Here is a 22,129-nt window from a genome sequence, read left to right as displayed (position 1 = left end):
GGAGTATTATGCCTGTCCGGGCCTTTTAAGCCTCGAATTCCAGGAATTAGAAGTGGTCATGGCAGGAATTGCTGATCCTCCTCGGTCCTGGGAAGTGCCTGCAGACGCTCCTCGTCTGAAGTTGCAGATCTTCTTGTACGTCTCGGAGCGCGTTGTGGCTCCTCAGCTGTTGTGCAGTGACTCCAATGGAACCAGGTGTCTCCTTTCCCTTGCAGATGGACAGCATGAGACGTCCTTTCCACGAGTTGGTATGGTCTGGTGAAGCGAGGTTCAGACCACTGTCTTTTGATGACCTTCAGCCACACCCAGTTGATTCCTGGGACCGGTCCTGAGCCTGGACGGTCCTATGACGTCTGGTTTTTTTTTTGCAAACTCTGTTGCCAGAACCTGTGACTCACTAAAAACATAATTATGAAATAAATGTGCAGGTTCACCTGTCCATTCTGGAATCCGAGTGCAGGTGCTGGAAACATCCTTCTTGTGTGGAGCTCATATGGACCCTGTTGATTTGTTAATGGACATTCAAACAAACATCCAATAATAAGCGATGCATTTACCCAATTTAAATTTAGACTGTGCACAGTTTATAGCCAATTTTGTTTTATTTACTCTCTCAACCTTGCCTTGTGATTGGGGATAATATACTGTACCGAATAAATGGGTCAATCCGAGCATCTGTTCCACATTCTGTAGATCTTGATTCCTAAAAGGAGTACCATTTACTCACCTGATCTTTGTTAGAAATCCATAGCGTGGAATATAATGATTGATCAAGCAGAATATGAAAGCTTTGCTGTCTTCTTTTGCGCTGGCCACGCCTCCAGGTATCTTGAGTATTGCATCCAGAGGGATTAATACCTACCAGCGTCAGCATATCTATCCTTTAACCCTGTCTTTGAGAAAAGATACCACCTGTGTTCCAGGTTTTCATCACCTGTGAAATCCTTTCATGCCAAGTCCATAGACTTCTTGAAGAACCTGGAGTCTCATATCCGGAGAAAGAATCACCTTACCATTCAGTCCTTGTCTGAGTCGGTCATTAACTGACTCCTTATTGCTCATCAGAAAGCTCCAGTGGTGACACCCCCTTTTTGTGTTAAAATATCTTGTACAGATGGTTCTATTCCACCTGCTTCAGTTCTAATACTTACCATTTTAAAGGAATGACAAGAATCAAACAGCCTTCCTGGCTGTGTTGTCAGTGGCAGCGCCTTCAGCTGTCACTCTTGTCCTGCTTTCTTCATGACCCCTGTTTTAATTACAATAACAAATTAACACAGGAATAATGCTTCTACCAATTTCCATTTCCGTTTCATATTTTATGCGTTTCTAAGAACCCTGCATTTGTTGTCTTCTATGTTTTTGACTAAAGTCCCAGTTAAACGTCGTTAAACTGAAGTCCTAAAAGGAGTGTGGGTTTTAATATTTGTATCCTTTTTTTAAATCTCTCTATCTCACCGTTTACTCAATGTCACATGCTGTTTTATTTCAATTATGTAAAGCACTTTGAAATGCCCTGCTACTGAAATGTGCCACACAAACAAAATTCAATTTATGGATTGGTTCTGTTCCTGAAACTCACTACTTAAATCTTAAAGTAGTGCATATGCTGCTTTTATTTCATATTTACAACATATTTACAACAGGAACCGTCTGTGTACAGACTTCTCAAATCTTTCACTTGTGGCAGTCAGATGTGCTCACCCCCTGTTTCTGAGGCAGAACTGTGTGCACTCAGTTCAGCCACAGAAACATCCAAACTAAATTGCAAATGGCAACAAGTTAGAGCCAATCGTTATCAGGATAATCTAGGAGCATAGTTCCTACCATTCCTAGTCATACAAAGAAAGTGCAGCATGTCAACCACAGTCATATCCCGGGGTGATTCAAACTCATAGCTCTGTGACTTGGGGACACCTAAATGATTTGAAACAACAAAAATGAAAATGAAAAAATAAAAAAAAATATCAAAACTAAAAGAAGCTCTGTTCCTGGAGACTGACAGCTCAGATGTACACAGTGTATAACACTCACTAACCGAATGTGATAACAATTATGAGCAGCCTTTATCCAAGAACACAGTGTAAGTGCATTTAACAAAATATTATTCCTTTCTTCACTGAATAAAAGCTTGACCTCTAATAAGTAACACTCGGGCCAGCTTCTGTTGTCCCCTCCACTGCAGCAGACTTATGTAAACGACCAAAAGAGGAGGACCTGGTTAAAAATCAAAAGCAACAGGTGTGATGTCAGCGTGCCCCAAGTCAGTGGGACATGTGGCCCAGAACACTATATTTCATATGTTTCATGGATGGGAGAAGAAAAAGCGAGGAGCAGGACTATATCGTCAGTCTAGAATCAACAGGGAACATGTAATTACACATCCCAATAACTAAGGCTATGAGCTAGAGTGCAGAGCCAAAAAATCATATGTCACTGCCACTTCAAGCGTGCTTTTGAGTCAAACTCATGCACCAGCAACAGCTACTTAGGCACAAAAATGCAAAAACATGTTCCAGGCACTACCTACTAAAGTTACATCAAACTACTCCTGGAACCATTCTGTCCAATTAAATCATTAAAACAGGGTGGCATGGGAAAAGGTCAAAATCAACCCAGAGAATATAAGTGTTCGGATCTAGGGTTTCCAAAGTGAGAAGCAGGACCAAAGCTTGGTGTGTTCATTCGTGTCCAGCTGTCAGCCAGGTGCTCCACTGATAACTGCAGCAGAAAATGTCCATGTGTAAAATCATGCACAAGCGTGTGCAAAAATGTGGCGACAGGCAGAGTCCAGTGTAGTGCAGAGAAAAGAACCACTGATTTTATTCAGTCAGAGAGGTCAGTGTTCATCATGGAGTGTGCCACTCCTGCAACCACCACAAAATGGCAACAAATGTCCATCATTCTTCACGTCGATCAGGAGATCTGGCAGTGATCTCAGATCAAAAGGTCCTGCGTGTGTGTCAATATCGTCCAGCTTGTTTGCACTGTGCATCACATCATGGGACCGACGCAGGATCTGGTGCTTCTCTTGGCAGTTATATGTCAGCCGTACTGCCTCCAACAGGAATATGAAGCTTGTGTGGGCATTGTCGAACCCAGTGGCTCTGTTCGCCACAATAAAAACACATGTCCCTGCAGTTCACACCTTGTTGACCTCTTCCCCTCACACCTGAGAAACCGGGTGCCCTTTTCCTTTTGCCACGCCAGCCTGGAGCTAAATTCTGCCAAGATGCAGCTGCATACATGCGAGGGCCAGAATGTGTTGCTGGAGCAGGAACCCGACCCAAAACAGGTGGAAAATTTTCTGATAATGCATCAACTCCCACCTGCATTTGTTTTTCATGTTTCATCACTTTGTATCTAGCCTCCTTTATCTGAAGCTTAAGCAATTGTTTCTTTAACCGCTCCAGCTCATCAACCTCAGTCCTCTCCGCACCCTGAAACATATGCAAATGATGTAATAGATGTTTCTCCCACTCAGCATGATCACAACCTATCAGCTCCCGATTTTGGGTCATCTTTTCAGCTACAGAAGAAGGGACACCAGCTAGGATGGCCCGACGAAATTGTTCCCTCTGCTCTGAATGAGTAGCCGGATGTAATCCCGTATGTTTAATCCAGATTTTAGTACCCCTGTCCAAATAGAGTCTGGGACTATTAGTAAGGTCCCAAGTAAATTTTGGAATAAACAAAGGAGCCAAGAGGGGGAAAAGAATCCCTACATCTGAGCTCTGTTTATGGAGATGAACTGTTCCTTGCCAAAAAACCAAGCAACGAGCCCATTCGTGCCTGATCTGCTCTGCCTTCTCCAGGTTTTTAAAAGCGGCACCCTTAGTGAATAAACCAGCTTCACGAAGGTCTGACCGGGCTGCAGTCTCATCCGCGACTGCCCGTTTCAAAGCCTGACTTAAAATTAGGCCCAAAGGCATTTCGGTATTTAAAAGTTTATGCTGTTGTAATACTTCCCGTTTCAAATCGTCTGCCGTCACTTTAACTGTGTTCCACCCCAATTGTTCCAAAACGCTAAGTAAACCTGTGATCTGTTCATTCAAAGATTTCCACGGACCTGAACAGAAACTCAGAATCTTATCATTTAACAAATCAATATCCATATTTAACTTAACACAAGATCCGCAGCGCAAAACACGAATTCAAATCCACACAAACAGCAGTTTTCAAACGCAGCGTCCCACTCACTGATTCGCTCACACAGCGCCACAGACACACAGAGCTCTTTACATACAAACAGCACAGATACAGAGAACAACAGAGAACAAGAGAGACAGGCTCAGGTAACAGGAAAAACGAAGAAAAGAGGAACACATTTTGGAGCCGGCTAAAATATAGTTCTACTGCAACGCAAGAAATTCCCAACAACTTCTACATTTTCAGAGTCGGGTCAAAACTCAATTTCAATATGTTCTTCCATCAATCCGCCCAGCTACATAATTTACGAAGAGCCAGCGAAGAAGGCGACATCAAAACCCGGCCAAATAATAATTTATCAAAAGTCTCTTAAATCGCACAAAGCGACAGACTCAGCCAATTTAACCCTTAAAATTATCAGTCCTTGAGGAACGAGCAAAATTCCCTGGCCGATTCAGGCCAATCCTACAACTAGAACACACAAAATTAAATCCAATTAAATTTGTTAGTTTACAGGCACAGTAACGTTCCTGCAGGCCACAAATTAAAGCCTAGCTTAAGACAGAGACTGCGCCGTTTCCCTGTTTGAGCCCGCCACCGGCTCCCTGTAGTGTGTATTCATTCATTAACATTAAACTATGTTTGCTCTTTTCGGGGGGAATTTTCTATGACATTGCAGAGAATTCCATAATTCTGCGGCGTCGCACAGCAAAGGGAAGTCGGAAGGGTCAAACGAAGCGGCACCGCCCGCAAACTTAACACAGGCTTACCAGACCGCAGCGTCAGACCCAGACGAATTAAAAAGTCCCCACAGGCGCACGTCCGAAACTTCGGAACCGGTACGAGCCCCCAAATATTAAGGAAGAATTTTTATATTACTGGTAAATTTAGCAAAACTCTGGCTTTGATACTTCCTTTTGATCCCGGGTTTTCTCGCGTGGCCACGTGCGGGGACAAAAACACAACAATGCGTGTTGACGTCACAGAATTACAGAATTTAATCCAATCAGAAGAAAATATAAAATAGTACAGGAAACTAAAGAAAGACAGATACAAACATTGTTACCTGAGACAAGAAGACAAAGAAATATCAAGGACGTCCTTGGAGAAAGAGCTGGTGCAGAAGTAAAATAAATCAGCTTTTTTCTGAATTGTTTCCCTTGTGCACAAACTTTTATACCTGTAGGTGTGTTTTCCTCTTTAATGTATTCAAATAAGGCGTATCTCTACTTGACCAATTGGAAGGCATCTCTGGCCCTTTTAAATTTTAGAAAAAGTCCCGCAGTTTGGTCGCAAGATCAAACACCTTTTGTTAAATAAGGTGGAAGCAGACTCTCCGAATTCATGGTGGTTTATGGCTTTCACAAATCAGTGTGAAAAGCTAGAACTTCCTACTGATTGTTTCCCAACAGACAAAGAGCAGATCAGAAGATCTTGGCAAACAATCTGCTTTAACTACAGTAAAATATATCAATAGGTCAGAATATGTTATAAATTTTAAAACTATAATTATGGTATTTCAATCAAGTCATGATAAATTCTAAAACTAACTTATTTTAAATTTATTTTCTTAACACTATCCGGCCTCCTGTGGCTCTACAGCCATCTGGGCAAAGAGAAACAGATGCAGGAACCTCACAGGTAGCTGTGAAATTCTGGTTTCTCTTCTGCTCTGCCAGGAACAAACCTTTAATTCTGTACTTTTAATTCAATGAAAAGTTCTCCAAAAATCCAATTTGTTCTTCTGCACTCAGCATCTCCAAAGTTTAGTCCTGATATCAAACCAAAAGCAATAGATAATAAACAGAAAATAATGAAGTACAATTCCTGTTTCTAATTAGGAATTAGAAACAAATAAGAATTAAGACATTCATTCACCATAAACCTAAGTATTTTCTAATACTAAACAAAACCTTTTCATGTGACTCTAATATAGTCAGAAATAATACAATTTCAAATACATTCATCATTAACTAAATTAATTCTAAAACAAGATAATAGAATTTTTAGTCAAAACATGCTATTAATAACTAAGAAAAATGTCTTACAAATTAAATGTTAGTGATTTAAAACATTTTATGTTATATTCAGTTTTTGCACCATGTCAGATGTTAGTTCTGGAAGACTACTCATCCTGGTTACGTGAACCGACCAAAGTTCCCTTTCTCAGAGTAATTCATGTGATAATGTCCTCCACCTTCCTGCATATGTTAATTTATGACCTGCTGTCTTTAATGATAAGACCCCAGGGGTCTGAGCCGAAATTCTCTTGCAGAATCCTCTATTCTCCTTTGTATTTTAAATACTTAACCGAGCAATAGTTCTTTGGGTTTTAAATCACTAACACAAACCTGTTCAAACCTAAGAAATTCGTTCTAAAAGGTTTAAACTGTGTTAAACACTCAAAATAATAATTTTTCTCAACACAGGCCACCTTGGCATCGAGTCATAAGGACTATGAATATGAACCCTGCCACTTTGTATCTCTGGTGGCAGAGTGATTAGGGAGGTGGCCTTCCACCCTGGAGACCTGGGTTTGATTCCAGCCTGGGGTGACTGCTGTTTTCCCCCCTCAATTTGGTCAAGTGTTTAGTTATTCTCTTGTTAATTTAACACACTCTTGGGCTCAGAATGTTGTCAATCACGTGGTTCCGGCAGTTTAGTGGCTATTTCAGCCATGACTCCCGAACGGCTAAAAGTGCCATTTGGCAGGACCGAAAAAAAGATTCATTGTGTCATAGCTCTTTAGTCAACATGGCTCTTCCACATCATGTCAGGACCTCCTCCACCGTATGGCAAGGCCCCACCTGGGATTGGGGCACCGGACCCCCACTCAGACCCTCGCCAGACCACCCCTTGGACCACCAGGACCGGACCTTGACCTCATGAATTGAGGTCAACAGAATGACATCAAGAGGCATTGCCCTAAGCTCCTTTATGTCAGGCCGCACACCCCCACAAGCCATGTCAGTCTCTGCATATGCTTCCACAAGGACTTCCGCTTGAGGTAACCCTCGCAGTTGATGCAATGCAAGTAATCACCAGCTTTTGCAGATTTAGTATCTTTTATTGTAAACCCTACTGCCATCTCCCTTCTTCTTTAAGGTCATGACTATCAAATCAAGTGAAGAAGATTCTCCAGGATGTTTTAAATCAGTTGAAGAAGATTCTCCAGGATCTTTTGGATCAGTTGAAGATTTTTCAAGATCTTTTCCAGCCAAGGAATGAGAAGTGGTCACACACCTTCTCTTAAGTGGTTGGACTTCCAGAGAAGTATTTTTCTGGGCTCTTTTCTTCCTCTTCTTGAGCTGTTTAATGTCTAATGAACTGCCACTGTCTTTTAGACGGTCACTCTCAGATTTCTCAGAACCAGGAACATATTCTTCCTCTGTGATGTCAGAACTTGATACTTCTGAGTAGCCAAGCATTTGTTTGTTTAGCTAAAATTATTTAAAGATTATTCATGTCCAAAAATTAAGATAATTCAATCTATAATGAACATCAAATACATGACCTAATAAAAATTCTTCCGAAGAAAATACTTTGTAAATCTAAAATACATACGAAAGCGAGCTGTGCTTGTTGCTTGAGAGCATCAAGTTCTGGATTTGTGAACATTTGAAACTTGGCAGGAGAAAAGAAAAGAAAAGATTAGAAAAAAAATAAGTGATGAAGCTTCTGCCCCCGCGACCCGACCCTGGATAAGCGGAAGAAAATGGATGGATGGATGGAATAAGTGATGAAGACAAAAGAAAAGATTAAAAACTTATAAACTTCTACTTATTTTCAACTAAGACGAAATAGACGTACTCACTTCTACGTATCCTCTTCAAGACTGCAACGAAACAAAATGTTGTACGGCGTATTTAGTAACGTGAAAAGACCTAAAATGGAAGATAACAGGAAAAGCCGCACTCCACCCCGAACCTTACCGTGTTTTTCGGACTATGAACCACGTAGCTTATTGGAAGGTGCGAGTTTTCCGTGGATTTTTCTTAAAAAAAGAGAGATTACTTTAAGATTATTTCTCAAACATATAAACAAATCGGAAGAAGTTAAATATGTAGAACTAATTTAAAAAAAATAATTAAAAAGAAAATACTCCCAATACTAGTATGATTTCTTTTTAATTTTTGGATGTTTATTAGCTCAAGTGTTTTTCCAACATTTTTAAGCATCCCCAAGAAATGACACATTTGAGTTCTTGGATAGTTTTTTTAAATACTGGAGAAAAAAAAAAGATTTAAATCCAGGAAAAACTGAATTTTTAACCTTAACATTAGAAAAAACCGTGATACATTTTAAAAAAACAGAAACCAAATACTTCTTAGGTTATACTATATACACTGCTCAAAAAAATAAAGGGAACACTTAAACAACACAATATAACTCCAAGTAAATCAAACTTCTGTGAAATCAAACTGTCCACTTAGGAAGCGACACTGATTGACCCGACGAGGGTCCTCGTTGTCAATCAGTGTCGCTTCCTAAGTGGACAGTTTGATTTCACAGAAGTTTGATTTACTTGGAGTTATATTGTGTTGTTTAAGTGTTCCCTTTATTTTTTTGAGCAGTATAGATAAACTTACAATCACACGGTCAGTTCTTGTGAGCTCAGGCACGCTCATGTCCAGTTATTGATTCAATAACTGAATCAATAATTCAGTTGGTGTTGGACCAAGGATGATGGTGTTGTCGCTCTCATGGGATGTTTCAACTCCTAAAAATTCACAAGTTTTAACAGTTAAAATGCCTAAATTAACAGTTACAATTTAATACAGAGCTACAGAGTTAACGTCAACTTTATGAAGGTATTTAGAAATCCCAAATATGTGACATATTAACAGCACCAAAAGTGCATAGGCTTCATCAGAGTATACTGGAGATTCTGCATTTCATGGTGCATAATATCAAAACACAGTACTTGATAGAGGGAGTGGGAGGACAAATAAAGCACAAGCCTTACTTATATATTTAATACTAACCTTGAAGTGATCCACCCAGATTTGTCACAGATATTCCAAAAGCTAATATTCTGCTGTGTTCAAATGTGACAGTTAAAAATTAGACACCCACACAGGAGCTAGGCACTGACCACAGCCAATTACTTTTGGACTTTGATATCCATTTTTACCTAATCTGACCTATTAACTGTAGGTTAAATGACACTGAAACTATGCACATTGATTTTATACTTCAACGTGACAGACCATTGGAATTTTATAAACTGGAAGATAATAAATGCCTTGCAGTATTTTGGATTTAGTCCTGATTAGTCCAGGTCTGTGTCTTTGGGAAGAATCTAGTGACAACTTGTATTGTAATAGACACTAAATAAAATTTAATTGACTGACAAGGTGAGTCCCCATCTGTGAAATGAAACGGATTGAAAACACAGCCAAAGGCCCCAGATGGAACTGGAACCTGACCAGAGTGAGAATGATGCATCCAGGCGAAACTTTAAGTCAAGAATCAGCAACTCCTGTCTTTTAGCTTTAGGAGTTGCTACAGCACACCTCATTCAAATCAAATCATTCGCCAATAGCTTGTTATCAAACATGTTAAAGATCCATTAAATTTGGGTCAAATGTGGTGGAACAAGGAAACATCTGTGCAGGACACCAGCATTATGGTCAGTTAAAAAAAAGTTGAAGTGAAGCACTGGGGTATTAAAAAAATGTCACAATATTTTAAAAATCTGAGAATTCTTAATGGGCCTAATTTTAGTCATAATCTATTATCCAGATATGTCAAACACAAAGTGCCAACTTGGATGGAGACATGTTTTCAGGATACAGCATTCCTCCCAAACTCAATACGACAAGCTTATATCAAAATTCTGAACATTTAGACAAATTATATTTTCCTCCAGTTTCTTTTTTTCTCTCCTTAACAATATAGGCATTTTTGCAACTACTCTACAGTGAAAATAAAATTCACCAATGTAGGATTTGTAAACGTTTTCCATTTAATACTCAAGATTGGAACAATTAGACTGTTGCTAAGTAAAATTAGCAAAGCCATAAGAAGTCAATAATAGATGAATGTATAAAGGAAAGCAGCTGAGCTGGGTGCTACCAAAACATCTCCCTCTGTCAGAGATGACAACACAAATCTCTATTTCCTTGGATATTTATAAACAACTGGCATTTGACATAAAATCACTACAGGACAGATGTGCTGAGCCTTTTCTTTGTTTAAGAAAAACGTGACTGTGTACTCTTAAAAATAATACTAAAAATAATAATATAATAATAAATCAGCATGATGCGTTACAGACTAAAACTCCTCACTGGGCTGAACCTGCATGATCAGGTTAGCGCTAGTTTGTTATCCACAAACTCCGGCCAACTGGGAACACATAGATAAACTTTGTCAGCGCTGGGCAGCGTGTTGAGAGGAAAAGCCGCACAAAATTGTTTGTTCACAAATATAAATCATTCTCACCTGTCGCTCAACGAACCTCTGAAAGTGCAACTACAAGTTATTGCTGCAGTTCACGTAGAGCTGTGCAACCAGAGCTAACCAGAGCGGTGTTTAAAGTCCTACCTTGATCAAAAACTCTGGAAAGAATCATAATTCCTCACAGGGGGTTGATGTAAATATGTAAATATCCACGCAGGTCAGTCTGTGTCCAGTTTGAGTGAAAGGAGGCGTGTGGGATTCGCGCTGAGGTAAACTTAATCCAGCTACTGCAGCGCAGAGGCAATGTGCAGAGGTGCCAGCGGTGTGATTGGTCCGGCTTTAAATGCATAAACTATAAACCTATTTTCTATAAACATATTTTTTAGGAATAAATCTGCTCCGCCAGTGAAGCGCTCAGAGCAACAGAGTCGCTTGCAATCCCGTTAAAAAAAAAACTCAGTTAATTTCAGGAGATGGGCTAAGGTCCCTCTAACTTGACCACATATTGTTTTGGATCAATTTAAACACCTTAACCATCCAGCAGACCTGAGGCATTCCCAATGTTAGCACAACTGGACCAGAAACAATCATTTGGCTGAGGGATCCTGCTTTTGCTAAATAAAAGTCATAAATCATGCTGTCACCAGACAGTAAACACACAGTGTGCACTTTCCTCTTAAACTGTCACACAACACTGCCTGCACTAATGCATATAAATGTATGTACTTTCTGTAAACACAGGAAGTGTTTATGGTGGTCACACTTTATATAAAATGCTAGAAAGTGGACATTGGAGTTTTTGTCATAGTTCTGCCTGTTGATTACCTATTCCTGCATATTGGGCCACTCAGCAGGTTTTAAAACTGAAGCTTTTAAATCAAATATTTACAAAAATGTTGAATCTCTCTGGTATCATTCATCTTTCATTTGATGCCTTGGTTAATTAATTGCATTTATTTCTTCCTTTGCTTCCCATCAATGTTTCTGGAAAAAAAAAAAACACTGGGGTTTTGTGTTTTTGTTTGGTCAGTGTGCGGCTGTGACTTGGTGCGCTCTGGTTTCTTCCATCATTCTGGTGAGTACATCTGTACTGAGGACTACCAGCGTCTGTATGGGACCCAGTGTGACAGCTGTGACCAGTACATCACCGGAGAGGTGGTCTCTGCCATGGGGAGGACGTATCACCCGCACTGTTTTGTCTGCAGTGTCTGCAGGTAGGGCCAAGCTAGTGTTTTACAAAACAGACAAGCAAGAACCAATGGAAACATGAGCCTTACCACCTTGAAGAAAGTATAATTTTGTCTGACAAAACCTAGTCTTATCTTGTAAATCACCACTTGAAAGAAATGCAACAGCAAAGATGAAAAGAAATGGTGGTGTCAAGAGTTTTCATTTTACTTGGTGAAGTGAAATGTTACTTTACATACATTTCTGCATTTCCGAGAGCTGTTACCTAATGAGATATACTCCTATTGTCATGTGCAACTTGTTAGTTTGAAAACAACAGCAACGGCTATGCATAACAAAGAGGACCACATAGTGTGAAAAGATGCTTTTAAATCTCTCTTTATGCATCGTTTTGTCATAAAAGTAAAGTAAATTGAAGTTTTCTGTTGTGAAAAAGTAACTCCTGACATTTTTATCCCTGCTTTAACTGAGTTTTTCAAAACAAGTCACCTGCTCATTAAAAACTGTCTTACTGTTTCTCACTGTCAGCAACACTAAGAGCCAATGACACACTTTCACTGGAACAATCACAACCAGGTTTTTTAAAGCAGTTTTCAAAGTAATTGTAAAGAAAATCTGTTTTTGTTATAAAAATTAGATCAAGGATTAAGACAAAACTACACTCAGACATCTTTGTAATCACTTGGCTCTTACAAAGGCAAAACATCAGGCTGATACTGAAATAGCTTAACTGTTTAAGTTTTTTCAACATCTAAATCATCTGCATGAAGTTTGTGTTGTGAGGTCCTTCCACACCCCATAACATCCGTCAGGTTAATTGGTCTAAATATTTCTTAGGGGTGTGTGTGTGTAGGTGTGTGTGTGTGTGTGCATGTGCGTGTGTGTGTGTGTGCATTGTTTTTTGTCCTCTGTGTCTTTGTGTTGCCATGTGATTGGCAAACTATCTAGGGTGAAAACTGGCTCTCCCCCAACGACCGCTGGAAATACCAGCCCCCCTGTGAACGTGCAAGGACAAGTTGATATAATTGATGGATGGATGGAATTGGCCAAACAAACCCAAAAAACGAATATATAACTGACAGTCACATGATGGTCGGCTGCTGCTTTGTTTCTTAATGAGCTGAATGACTTGCTATTGATGAAACTGCATAATGCTCCAGAATATCTGGAGGAGAAACTGCACTCCTGCACTTATGCAGCTGGAACAATCCTAAGTGCATCAGCAAGTCCACTTATGTAAGGCTCAAAAAACGAGACAAAAACTCAAAATGAAGGTTTTCGAGTGGCCTAGCATTGGTTGTCTTTCTTTTTTTTAAACAATTGAGATGATGTGGCATCACCTTAAACGTCTAATTCAGACACAAAAAGTCACCAGTGTTGAATCAGTTCTGCAAAGAAAGGTGACCAAAATTCTGTGACTTGAAGAAGTTCTAGAAAGCTATGATTAACAATTGATAACTCAAGATACTGTCAAGTTTGAATAGTTAAAAATGATTTACTTTTTTTTAGTGTCACATTGGATTCTTTTTTTTTTTTTTTTTTTTGCCTTAATAGGTATTTGAAAACTGCCTTTTGTCTTTTATCAGAAAATTGTTGCTTTGTCAAAAATAGTTTGAAAATCTGAAACTTATTCTGTTTCATTTCATAAATAGTGGAGTAGTTTTTAGCAGCGTTGTATCAGTGCTGACAGGTTAAAATCTGAACACACTTTAAATGTTTTTGTGTATGATTCAATTATGTGTCTGCATTTTTGCTCAACATTTATTCAACTACTGAAGTTCTGTCTGTTCTGCAACAGATCTTAGACATTGCTGTTTTTCTTACCCATATGTCTTTACTTCTTTAAAAAGACAGTTCATCTGTATGGATGCTTTAGAAACTTTTATCCTCAAATTTTGCCACTAAAATTAAACTTGTATGCCAAAACAAGGCATTTAGCAAGAGAAATGCTTTTAGCTGTTATTCATCATTGATTTGATTTGAAGTAGCACATAACATCAGACCTTGTTTTTTTTATTATTATTGCTAAATGGATGCAGTTTTTGTGTTTCGGTTGAAAGCTATGTAATTTTCTGTGTGTGTGTGTGTGTGTGTGTGTGTGTGTGTGTGTGTGTGTGTGTGTGTGTTCTCAGGCGTCCATTCCCAATTGGAGACAGAGTGACCTTCTGTGGGAAAAAGTGTGTGTGTCAGCAGTGCTCACACTCTCTGAAAAAGGACAAGCCTGTTAAGATTCTTGGACCGAGCTGTAAGAACCAAACATGCACACATAAACACTACTCTGTTAAACTCATGGATTTAATGTGAGAATCTGACACAGTGGAAATTAATAACGATAAAAGTCAGAACAATTAAAGCAGAACAAAACAATAGTCAAGCTATTGGCTCATATTTTAAAACAATGGAATAATTAAATGCTGTTTGGCTCACATTAAATTATTTTTGGCATCCTGTTCCAATAAGTAAAGTGCTTAAGGGCAATTGTTTTTTGTTATTTCAATAAATTGAGAAAAAAATAACCCTAATAATTACTTGTTTGTGCAGTTTTTATTGTATTTTTCTTGGTTACTTGTTTCTGGCCCAAATTGATTTGTTTCTACACAGATAGAAAATAATAGTTGCAGAATTTTAAAGACAATATGAAGCACACCAGTGAAGTTATCTCTGACTCAAAATAAACCAACTTATGTTTGGTTTTTTAACATTCACGGACTTTGATTGGTGTCCTAGTCAAAGATATTGCGCCATGACCTTAAACAGAGCCTCCAGTGTGTCTGAATTCAAGCATTTTTTTTAAAGATTTGTGGATTGAAGTTTCTGCACAGCAATGTAAAAACTTTTGCCAGTTAGTTACCACAAATGCTTAGTAGTTATTAAGTTTTGTTTGTAAAACTTTTTTTTTTTTTTTACATAAATTAGCATTTAACTGTGACAAAAAAGGGAAAAAACCTGAAAGAAAATCAGGACGGAAATATTATTTCACAGCACTATTTGGCTTAGTCTTCTTACAGACACTTTAAAAGCATTTATTTTCCAACCAGAGTCAACCTGACTAAAAGCATAGCTACACACCTTCAAACAGGGGCACACACTCAGAAGGAGGCCTGTGCTCCAGGTAGTTTTACAGCCTTATTTTGGTCGCTCCATCTGTCAGAAACAGTGCGACAGTCTCAACAGGAGTGGGGGAGAACCACAGCAGAAAGACGAGTGCTTAAAGGCATTATGTCCTTTCTCAGTGCTTGACTTCTCGTCTCTCCTATCCTGCTCTCCAGACTGTGCAGGCTGCAGCCAAGAGATCAAACAGGGCCAGTCTCTGCTGGCTTTGGAGAGGCAGTGGCACATCACTTGTTTCAAATGTAGGACGTGTGGCTGTGCTCTCACTGGAGAATACATCAGCAAGTGAGTGGCTTAATCAACCCTCTGCCAATTAGAGACACATTAGATTTTAGACGGATGAAAAGCAGCACAACAGTTGAGCATGGCGTTAAAATGAAATTCTTATGTGTTGCTGGCAGAGACGGGATTCCTTACTGTGAGGATGACTACCACACTCAGTTTGGAATCAGGTGTGAAGGCTGCAGCAGGTACATCAGCGGCAGAGTACTCGAGGTGAGCCTTTCTTCCTGTACTTGTGTTGATCAGCTGTAACATCCAGTAGTTTTTAGCAGCTTCTCCCCTTTTAGGACCAAAGAAGCCCAGATCTGTGATACTCTGACTCACTGCTGAGTTAGGCACTGAGGACTCATTTGTCCAGCAGAATAAAACTAATACATATTTTTTGTCAACTCATTTTTGATCCTTATTTGCACTAGGACAGGTTTTAATATTTGTGGCCATAAGTTAAAAATATTTCTTCTAAATGTTCTTCTTTGAGATGCACCAGTTTCACTCATCTGGTTTTTGAGAAGCTTCTATTATTTATTCTACTCACTTATGACGTCTCTGTGATAAAGTAAAACAGTTAAGATTTTTATTTTTTATTTTTTTTGCCTTAATGTCCTGATCTGTGGTTAGTTATTGGTAGTCACAGTAAGCTTAGAGCAGGTGTTATTCTCCTTACCCATTTTGTATCTTTGCAGTTTTGATCATTTTTAGTGAACATATCTGGATCTGATGGTGTGTATTGTAGGTCCTATAGATCTGTTTTGGTTTGATCAGAAATTATAATTTGTCACATTTTATATTTTTTGACCTCGAGGCAGATACAAGCTAAAATAAATACAAGGTTTTTAGATGATAATGTGAAATTATGTTAAAATGCGTAATGGATTTGGGTATTTTACAACAAGTTATTGTCATAATTTATTTCTATTTAATTATACTTTATTAATCAGCAGAAATTAATGTTGCAACACTCAGAACTTTTGTTGTGCAAATGGTTTTGTCAAGCCAACAATGTTGTTTGTAAATATGTGGATTATATGCACATTTAATTACATATGTAAACACGTCTGTCCAAGATCTTTATGTTTTTGTGTTTTATATTTAAAAGAAAGTGTCCAGCTTTCTCTCTACGTTTTGAAGATACATCTTTGGAAACCCAACACTCTTATCTCCTCTTTTTATCTCTACATGTTGTCTCTATTTGCCACCTGATGTTTCCTGTTTTCTATCATGTCTCTTATAATTTTCTTAATTTGTTTCTTATCTTTTGTCTCTACTTTCTGCTCCTTGATTATATCTGCAGGCCGGAGGGAAGCATTACCACCCGAGTTGTGCCAGGTGTGCCCGCTGCCACATGATGTTTCAGGAAGGAGAGGAAATGTATCTAACGGGTAAGGAAACTGTTTGCTACTTATTGATAATGGACAAAACTGCTCTGAATTACACTGTTGTCAAGAAAATTTAAACATGCTTCCTGATTTGTACAGTTAATAGATATTATGATATAATCTATTAAAATAGATGTGCTCTGCAAAGATCCAGATGCCCATGTGTGATTCTGCAACTGATTGAGTGTTTGCACCTTAGCAAACACTCATTCATGCAATACATATAGTTGCTTGAAAATGTCTGTGTTATGGAGTGAAGGCTTCTTTAAACAAGACGGAGGCTCGTATGTCTTTTACTGAACCTTTCTGTTCAGTTTTTTATTGAAGAGAAAAACGGGCGACAGCTGATAACGGCAACAGCTGTTCGTAACCAAGCCAACCAAATATGAACAAGGCAAGATAGTGACAAAACTGAACCAGATACTTAAGCATTCTTCAAAATAAAAGACTTCCTCTATTCAAATAAATCATGTCTTGCACTTAAATATATTTCACTTCATCTTTGTAATTATATACAGTCATGTTCAATTCAATTAATAATAATCATCATGTAATCTATGCTTAACATATAATTGTAAATCAGTCACTTATCATGCAAAATATACTGAACAACATATAAGTGTAAAAAAGTCACAACAGTCTGCTGACTGGAAACAGGATCCAGCTTAAACATCCACAGAATCTGTGTATACGTTTTGGATTTGTTCAGATTAATTTCTGCTTGAGTTATTGTAAGATTTGAAAGGAGCATCAAAAAATATTCACTATGATTTATGTGAGGCCACTGTATTCGGACCCTGCTGGACCTCAGGTAACCCTGGTATAAAAGAAGTCACTCTTTTTGCCTTGTTAGAACATACAGAAGAGACTCTGAGCGCTCGTGACACTGGTTGAGAGAAAATCACCAATCTCTGCTTGGTAACGAAAAGTGACAAATAATTAGCAGAATTTCTTTTTTCTAATATTTTTCATTTTTTCTCAAATCAGTTATTTGAGAATCTCAGTCAAAACTTTATTTATTTCAATTATCAAATTCAAGCCTGAAACACATTCATTGAACTAAACCTAAAATATCATAAAAGACCAATAAAAACTTATTTTAATGCAGAAAAGTTATGTAATTTCCAGCATTGAACCAAATTTTATTGAAATAGATCAATCAATACAAATACATAATGAAGCATTAGTGTACCATTGGTAGATTGATTTCACAATTACAATTTTGATTTGATATTTTGTGCAGCTCTATGCATTACAGTGCATGAATATACTGTACCTTTCAGTATGCTGACATTTTTACGTGAAAGTATTTTCCTATTTGCTCAGAAAGCTGTGCAGAACATTAGGAAATGAGAGTAAATACAGTGACTAGGTAAAAGGTAAATCGCTCCATAGATGACTATTGATCTCATATGAATGAACGACAAAGTTGCACAAAAGCCCATGTACACACTCCAACATTAGACCCTCAAGGACTGAAGTCAATTACTTTTTATCCTTCACTTGTGCTGCTGGCTTCATTAATCTGGCTTGTCTGTTGTGCCAGGATAATTCAGCATCTGGCTGCATTACAGGTCTTATTTGAATTCTCCTGGAGTTTCTGCTGAAATAGAAGAACGTTTGATTCTTTGATTAAAAAAGCAGAACAGATTTTATCAGGTAGGAAACTTTAATAAAATGCTTTACTGGTCAGGAAGACCAGTGAAGCACTTTTACACTACCAGAGGACTCAGAAGCAGCACACATTCATACACTAATACACACCTGAACAGACACAATGAGGTTAACTGTGCTGCCCAAGGGCACATCTACGTGTTGGGCAAAGAACCTGGAAGTGCTTTGTTACTGACTTCATGGGGCCGTTCCTCCCGCTCAGCGGCAGATGGACCCTGCTCTCGATCTACTTTGACAGTTAATGTTTTTTGCACAAATGTCACAAACGTTGTAGTGACAAGCAGCTATATGAAAATATCATTTTCTTGTAGGGACAAATGAATATTTATGTTGTGAATGTTTATGTTTGATGGGTCTCTTTTGTAATTTTTTGATAGAAGAAAGCAAAAAGCTAGGAGATTGAGCATTTCTGGACTGGTATTCTATTAATTAACTCTGACCTTATTATCAGTTGCAGTTTAAATCCAGTATGTTTCTTATTTTCTTAAGCAAGAGATACATAAATAACATATTTCTCATTCCATTAGATTTAAAGAGGCATCAGCTCTTTTGAAGAAACTAAGAGGCTTTAATTTAATACATATCATTTCAGTTTACAAATAATTTGTAAACGATACCAAAATGGGGTAGAAGATGGTACACAGTTAAGTCACAAGACGTGCAGTACTCTCATCTTTTTCAGATTAACCTGTCTGAAAACTTACATTTAAACTCCAGAAAATAAACTGAACATCCAGAACAATTTGAAAATGATAAAGGCCATTGTGCTTCCCAGATAAGCGGGATCGAAGCAGCTGGGATTAAATGTGGATGGAGTTACTGTACCGTAACATGTGGCTGACACACACTCAGTCGGTTGACACCTCCTGTTTCGCCTCATTGACATTCTGCTGGCCTCCCTCTGAGGCGGCAGTAAAACTAAGCATTTGCATATTGCACTTTAAGTCTGTTAGTGTGTCTAAGAGTTGTACAGTATGTGTGTGTGTGTATATCTGATTCAAAGCTGAAACATTTGTGTGTGCGAATATGTGAATATATGTGTTGAAGAGTAGCTGTGGTTATCTGTGTGTGTTTTCTGCTCAGCTGCAGTGAGCTGCCCCAAGGTTACATTTCCTCCTTTTGATTACTTCAGCCATGTCGGAGGACTGAACAATCACCCTCGTGAGACAAGTCTAATTAGGACACACACACACGGACACACACACGCCCTTGCAATCAATCTTACGATGCATATCTGAAGTAGTCAGTGGTTTCTGTACATGAATGCATATATTTATTTATGTGTTTGATGGAGTTGCACAACTATTTTAAGAAATTAATGTTTTTTTTTCATAGCTCTGAAAATATTGTTTCTAAGTTTTCTGGGTAACTTTTAAGTAGTGGTGGGATGTGATAAACATTTTTTTAGCTAATTTAAACTGATTAAACTGATGTTGTTAATCAAATACTTATATTTAAAACAGTAGGCACTATTTTTACTGCCATTAAATTTTACTAAATGAGCCAATAAATAGACCTAAACTTTGGATTATTAAAACGTAGACCAATTTCTACCTACCAATTGTGGAAACTGGAATGTTGCTTCCCTGCTGTGGTCAAATAAACAATGATTTGTCAGAGAAGTGATGGTTTAGGACAACAAGTGACTGATCTGTGATTGCAAAAAACAATGTTTGTTTTTCACTCACTCATTTTTGCCTCTTGCAAAAATTGTCAGCATTTATTCTGCAAAATTTGACTTCCTGAAGTGCAGCTCACATTCCTGTCCAGTCCACACAACTGACAGCATCATTCAGCAAAATAAAATTCATTTTAACCTGATTTGCATATCTCCTGGTTTATAAACAGAAATGTCAATGATGCTGCCTGAGTTTAACACTTAATGTTCTCATCCAATCGTGTTTGAATATCTCTGAGAGTCACACTGCTGGCTTCTCTGACTGTTTTTTCTTGTTTTGCATAAAGGTAAAAGGATCTAAATGCAGCTGAGACCTCATTGCATGATATCTCCCTGTAGGAAAACAAGCAGGCAGACAGTCTCTTGGTAAATGAGTGACTTTCTTTGTAAAAATGGAGATTCTTCTCATGCAAAAGATAAAGGTTCTCAAGGCCACACATCTGCTTGGCAGCAGAGTGGAGGAGTGTGGGAGGGATGGGGGTGCACTGAATCACCACGCATGGTTTCTGTCTGCAGTATTGATTTTGTGAGCAGGTTTGTGTGTGTGTGTACTTACATATTGCGAGTGTGCAGGTTAGATTTATGGTGTTGATGGTGGCTGTATATCAGACTCAGGATCAGCTCAGAGTCCGTTCTGCCAGCCTGCGTTGCCCCCAGACCCGAGGAAATGATAAATACTGATGTGGGTGTGTTACTGCTTTCTGGGGTGTGTGTGCCTGGGTGTGTGTGTGTGTGTGTGTGTGTGTGTGTGTGTACGCAGGGCGGATGTATTAACATCATTATCACTATCAGATCCTCATGCATATAACATTCTGACATTAGTGGTTTATTGTTATGTATAATCTGTAATAGCCTCCATTCATTTCCTCTTTCCTCTGCTGCTCTCTCCAGCAGTCTCTCCTCTGCTGCCTCTGCCTTCTTTCCCTCAGGTTCCACAGTGCTGCTACTTTCAAAGCAAGAGTTTGCCAGATCCGTTTTTATGTAATGCACCATGCTGAATTGGAAGCTGCAAAAATCACTTGTGTCTATAACGATTACTTGTGTCTCAAATTTCATCGTAATGGTGAAGGCTGTGAATGTAAAGCATTTTAGCCTGAAGTAAATGATGGACATGAGTTTGTGACGCATTCATTGTGCAACAGAAGTTCAATCTCAGAAAGTCAAGTTGGCTGCGTTTCAGTTGCAAGTTGGAAAGCCAGTGGAAGTTTGGAAATGGATCAATATAATAGAATGCAAGCAATCATCGTAATGATCAGCGGGGGCGGTAATAGTTCACTTAAGTCCTGGTTTGTTATGTGCCTTGGTTTTAAAGTCACATTTGGGTATGCTTTAGTCGAGACAAACAAACAAAAGTATCTAAATATCTGTTTTACTTGATGCAACAGTGAGCAATCATTGTTAAAAGTGGCTGTAATAGAATTGACTGGAAATTTGATTTAATTGAGTCAATAATCTGTCAAAAATCTAGTGGGAAACCCCCACGAGATGGTTGGATGGAGTCACCTCAACGTTGTGTCGTTGAGGTGACAACATGGTGCTTCGGCCGAGTTACTAAACTCATCACTGTTACAAATCCATTCTGCTAAGCTTTGCTTAGGTCCAACTTTCCGTCTCCATCATAACTGTAGCTCAGTAAGAAACCATAATGTTTATAAATAGCAGATCTTAGTGTTGGGTGGGGTTCTCATATTCTTAGTTCCACATTTTAGTTTAGCACATAAACATCCTGGGCAGGAGAAACACTTTTTTTTTTTACCTCTTTTTTATGGGATCAACTTTGCTAACATTTTCTACACATGGAAAAAAGGAGCAATAATAATACGACAGACATATCAAAACATATAAACAGTTTGTGAGCAGTGTAAAAAAAAACTATCGCTATCAATGTTGCGGCTCATTATGATTAATTCCAAAACCTTTACTAGACAAGACCAGAGAAATTAGTTTTCTCTCTCAGCTACAATAAAAACATAATTATTTGCTTGCAGTTCTGGTTTGGAGTTCTTGCAACTTGTTTTTGATGCATCTTCATTGCTGAGAAATTTGAAGTGGGCTTTGTCACTTCATTGACGAATGTATGCACCAGGGGAAGGCTTCTATGTGAGGATTTTATATTAAAGCACTAAACTTGTGAAGTAGGAAATCTTTTTGTCAGAAGTAACTTGCTACTTCTTTTCCTCAGGTTCCACTTTGAGCTAAAGAAGACATTTATTTTTGGGAGAATGTGGCCTTTACTTGTACAAGACTATAAAAGTTTGAAAACTAT

The 22,129-nt window shown here is 38.4% G+C and overlaps 1 protein-coding gene across 5 annotated transcripts in view; it reads left to right on the top strand.

Annotated features, from left to right (window-relative positions):
- Nucleotides 1-22,129, top strand: part of LOC103475675 (actin-binding LIM protein 3-like) — a 71,699-nt gene that overhangs the window by 28,303 nt on the left and 21,267 nt on the right. For all 5 annotated transcript variants that reach the window (XR_014090830.1, XM_081615469.1, XM_081615471.1 and 2 more), the window contains exons 3-7: nt 11,585-11,768; nt 13,875-13,987; nt 15,012-15,138; nt 15,255-15,348; nt 16,427-16,514. Coding sequence is in view for 4 of the 5 variants with exons in the window: in XM_081615469.1 (XP_081471595.1) it covers nt 11,585-11,768; nt 13,875-13,987; nt 15,012-15,138; nt 15,255-15,348; nt 16,427-16,514 (606 nt within the window). In the remaining variant the exon portion in view is untranslated. The remainder of the gene's footprint in view (nt 1-11,584; nt 11,769-13,874; nt 13,988-15,011; nt 15,139-15,254; nt 15,349-16,426; nt 16,515-22,129) is intronic.

Source organism: Poecilia reticulata, chromosome 14, assembly GCF_904066995.2.
Source record: "Poecilia reticulata chromosome 14, P_reticulata-male-v2, whole genome shotgun sequence".
NCBI classification, from domain to species: Eukaryota; Metazoa; Chordata; class Actinopteri; order Cyprinodontiformes; family Poeciliidae; genus Poecilia; species Poecilia reticulata.
Note: the sequence above shows the minus strand (reverse complement) of the source record. Positions and strands in the feature narration are given on the sequence as shown.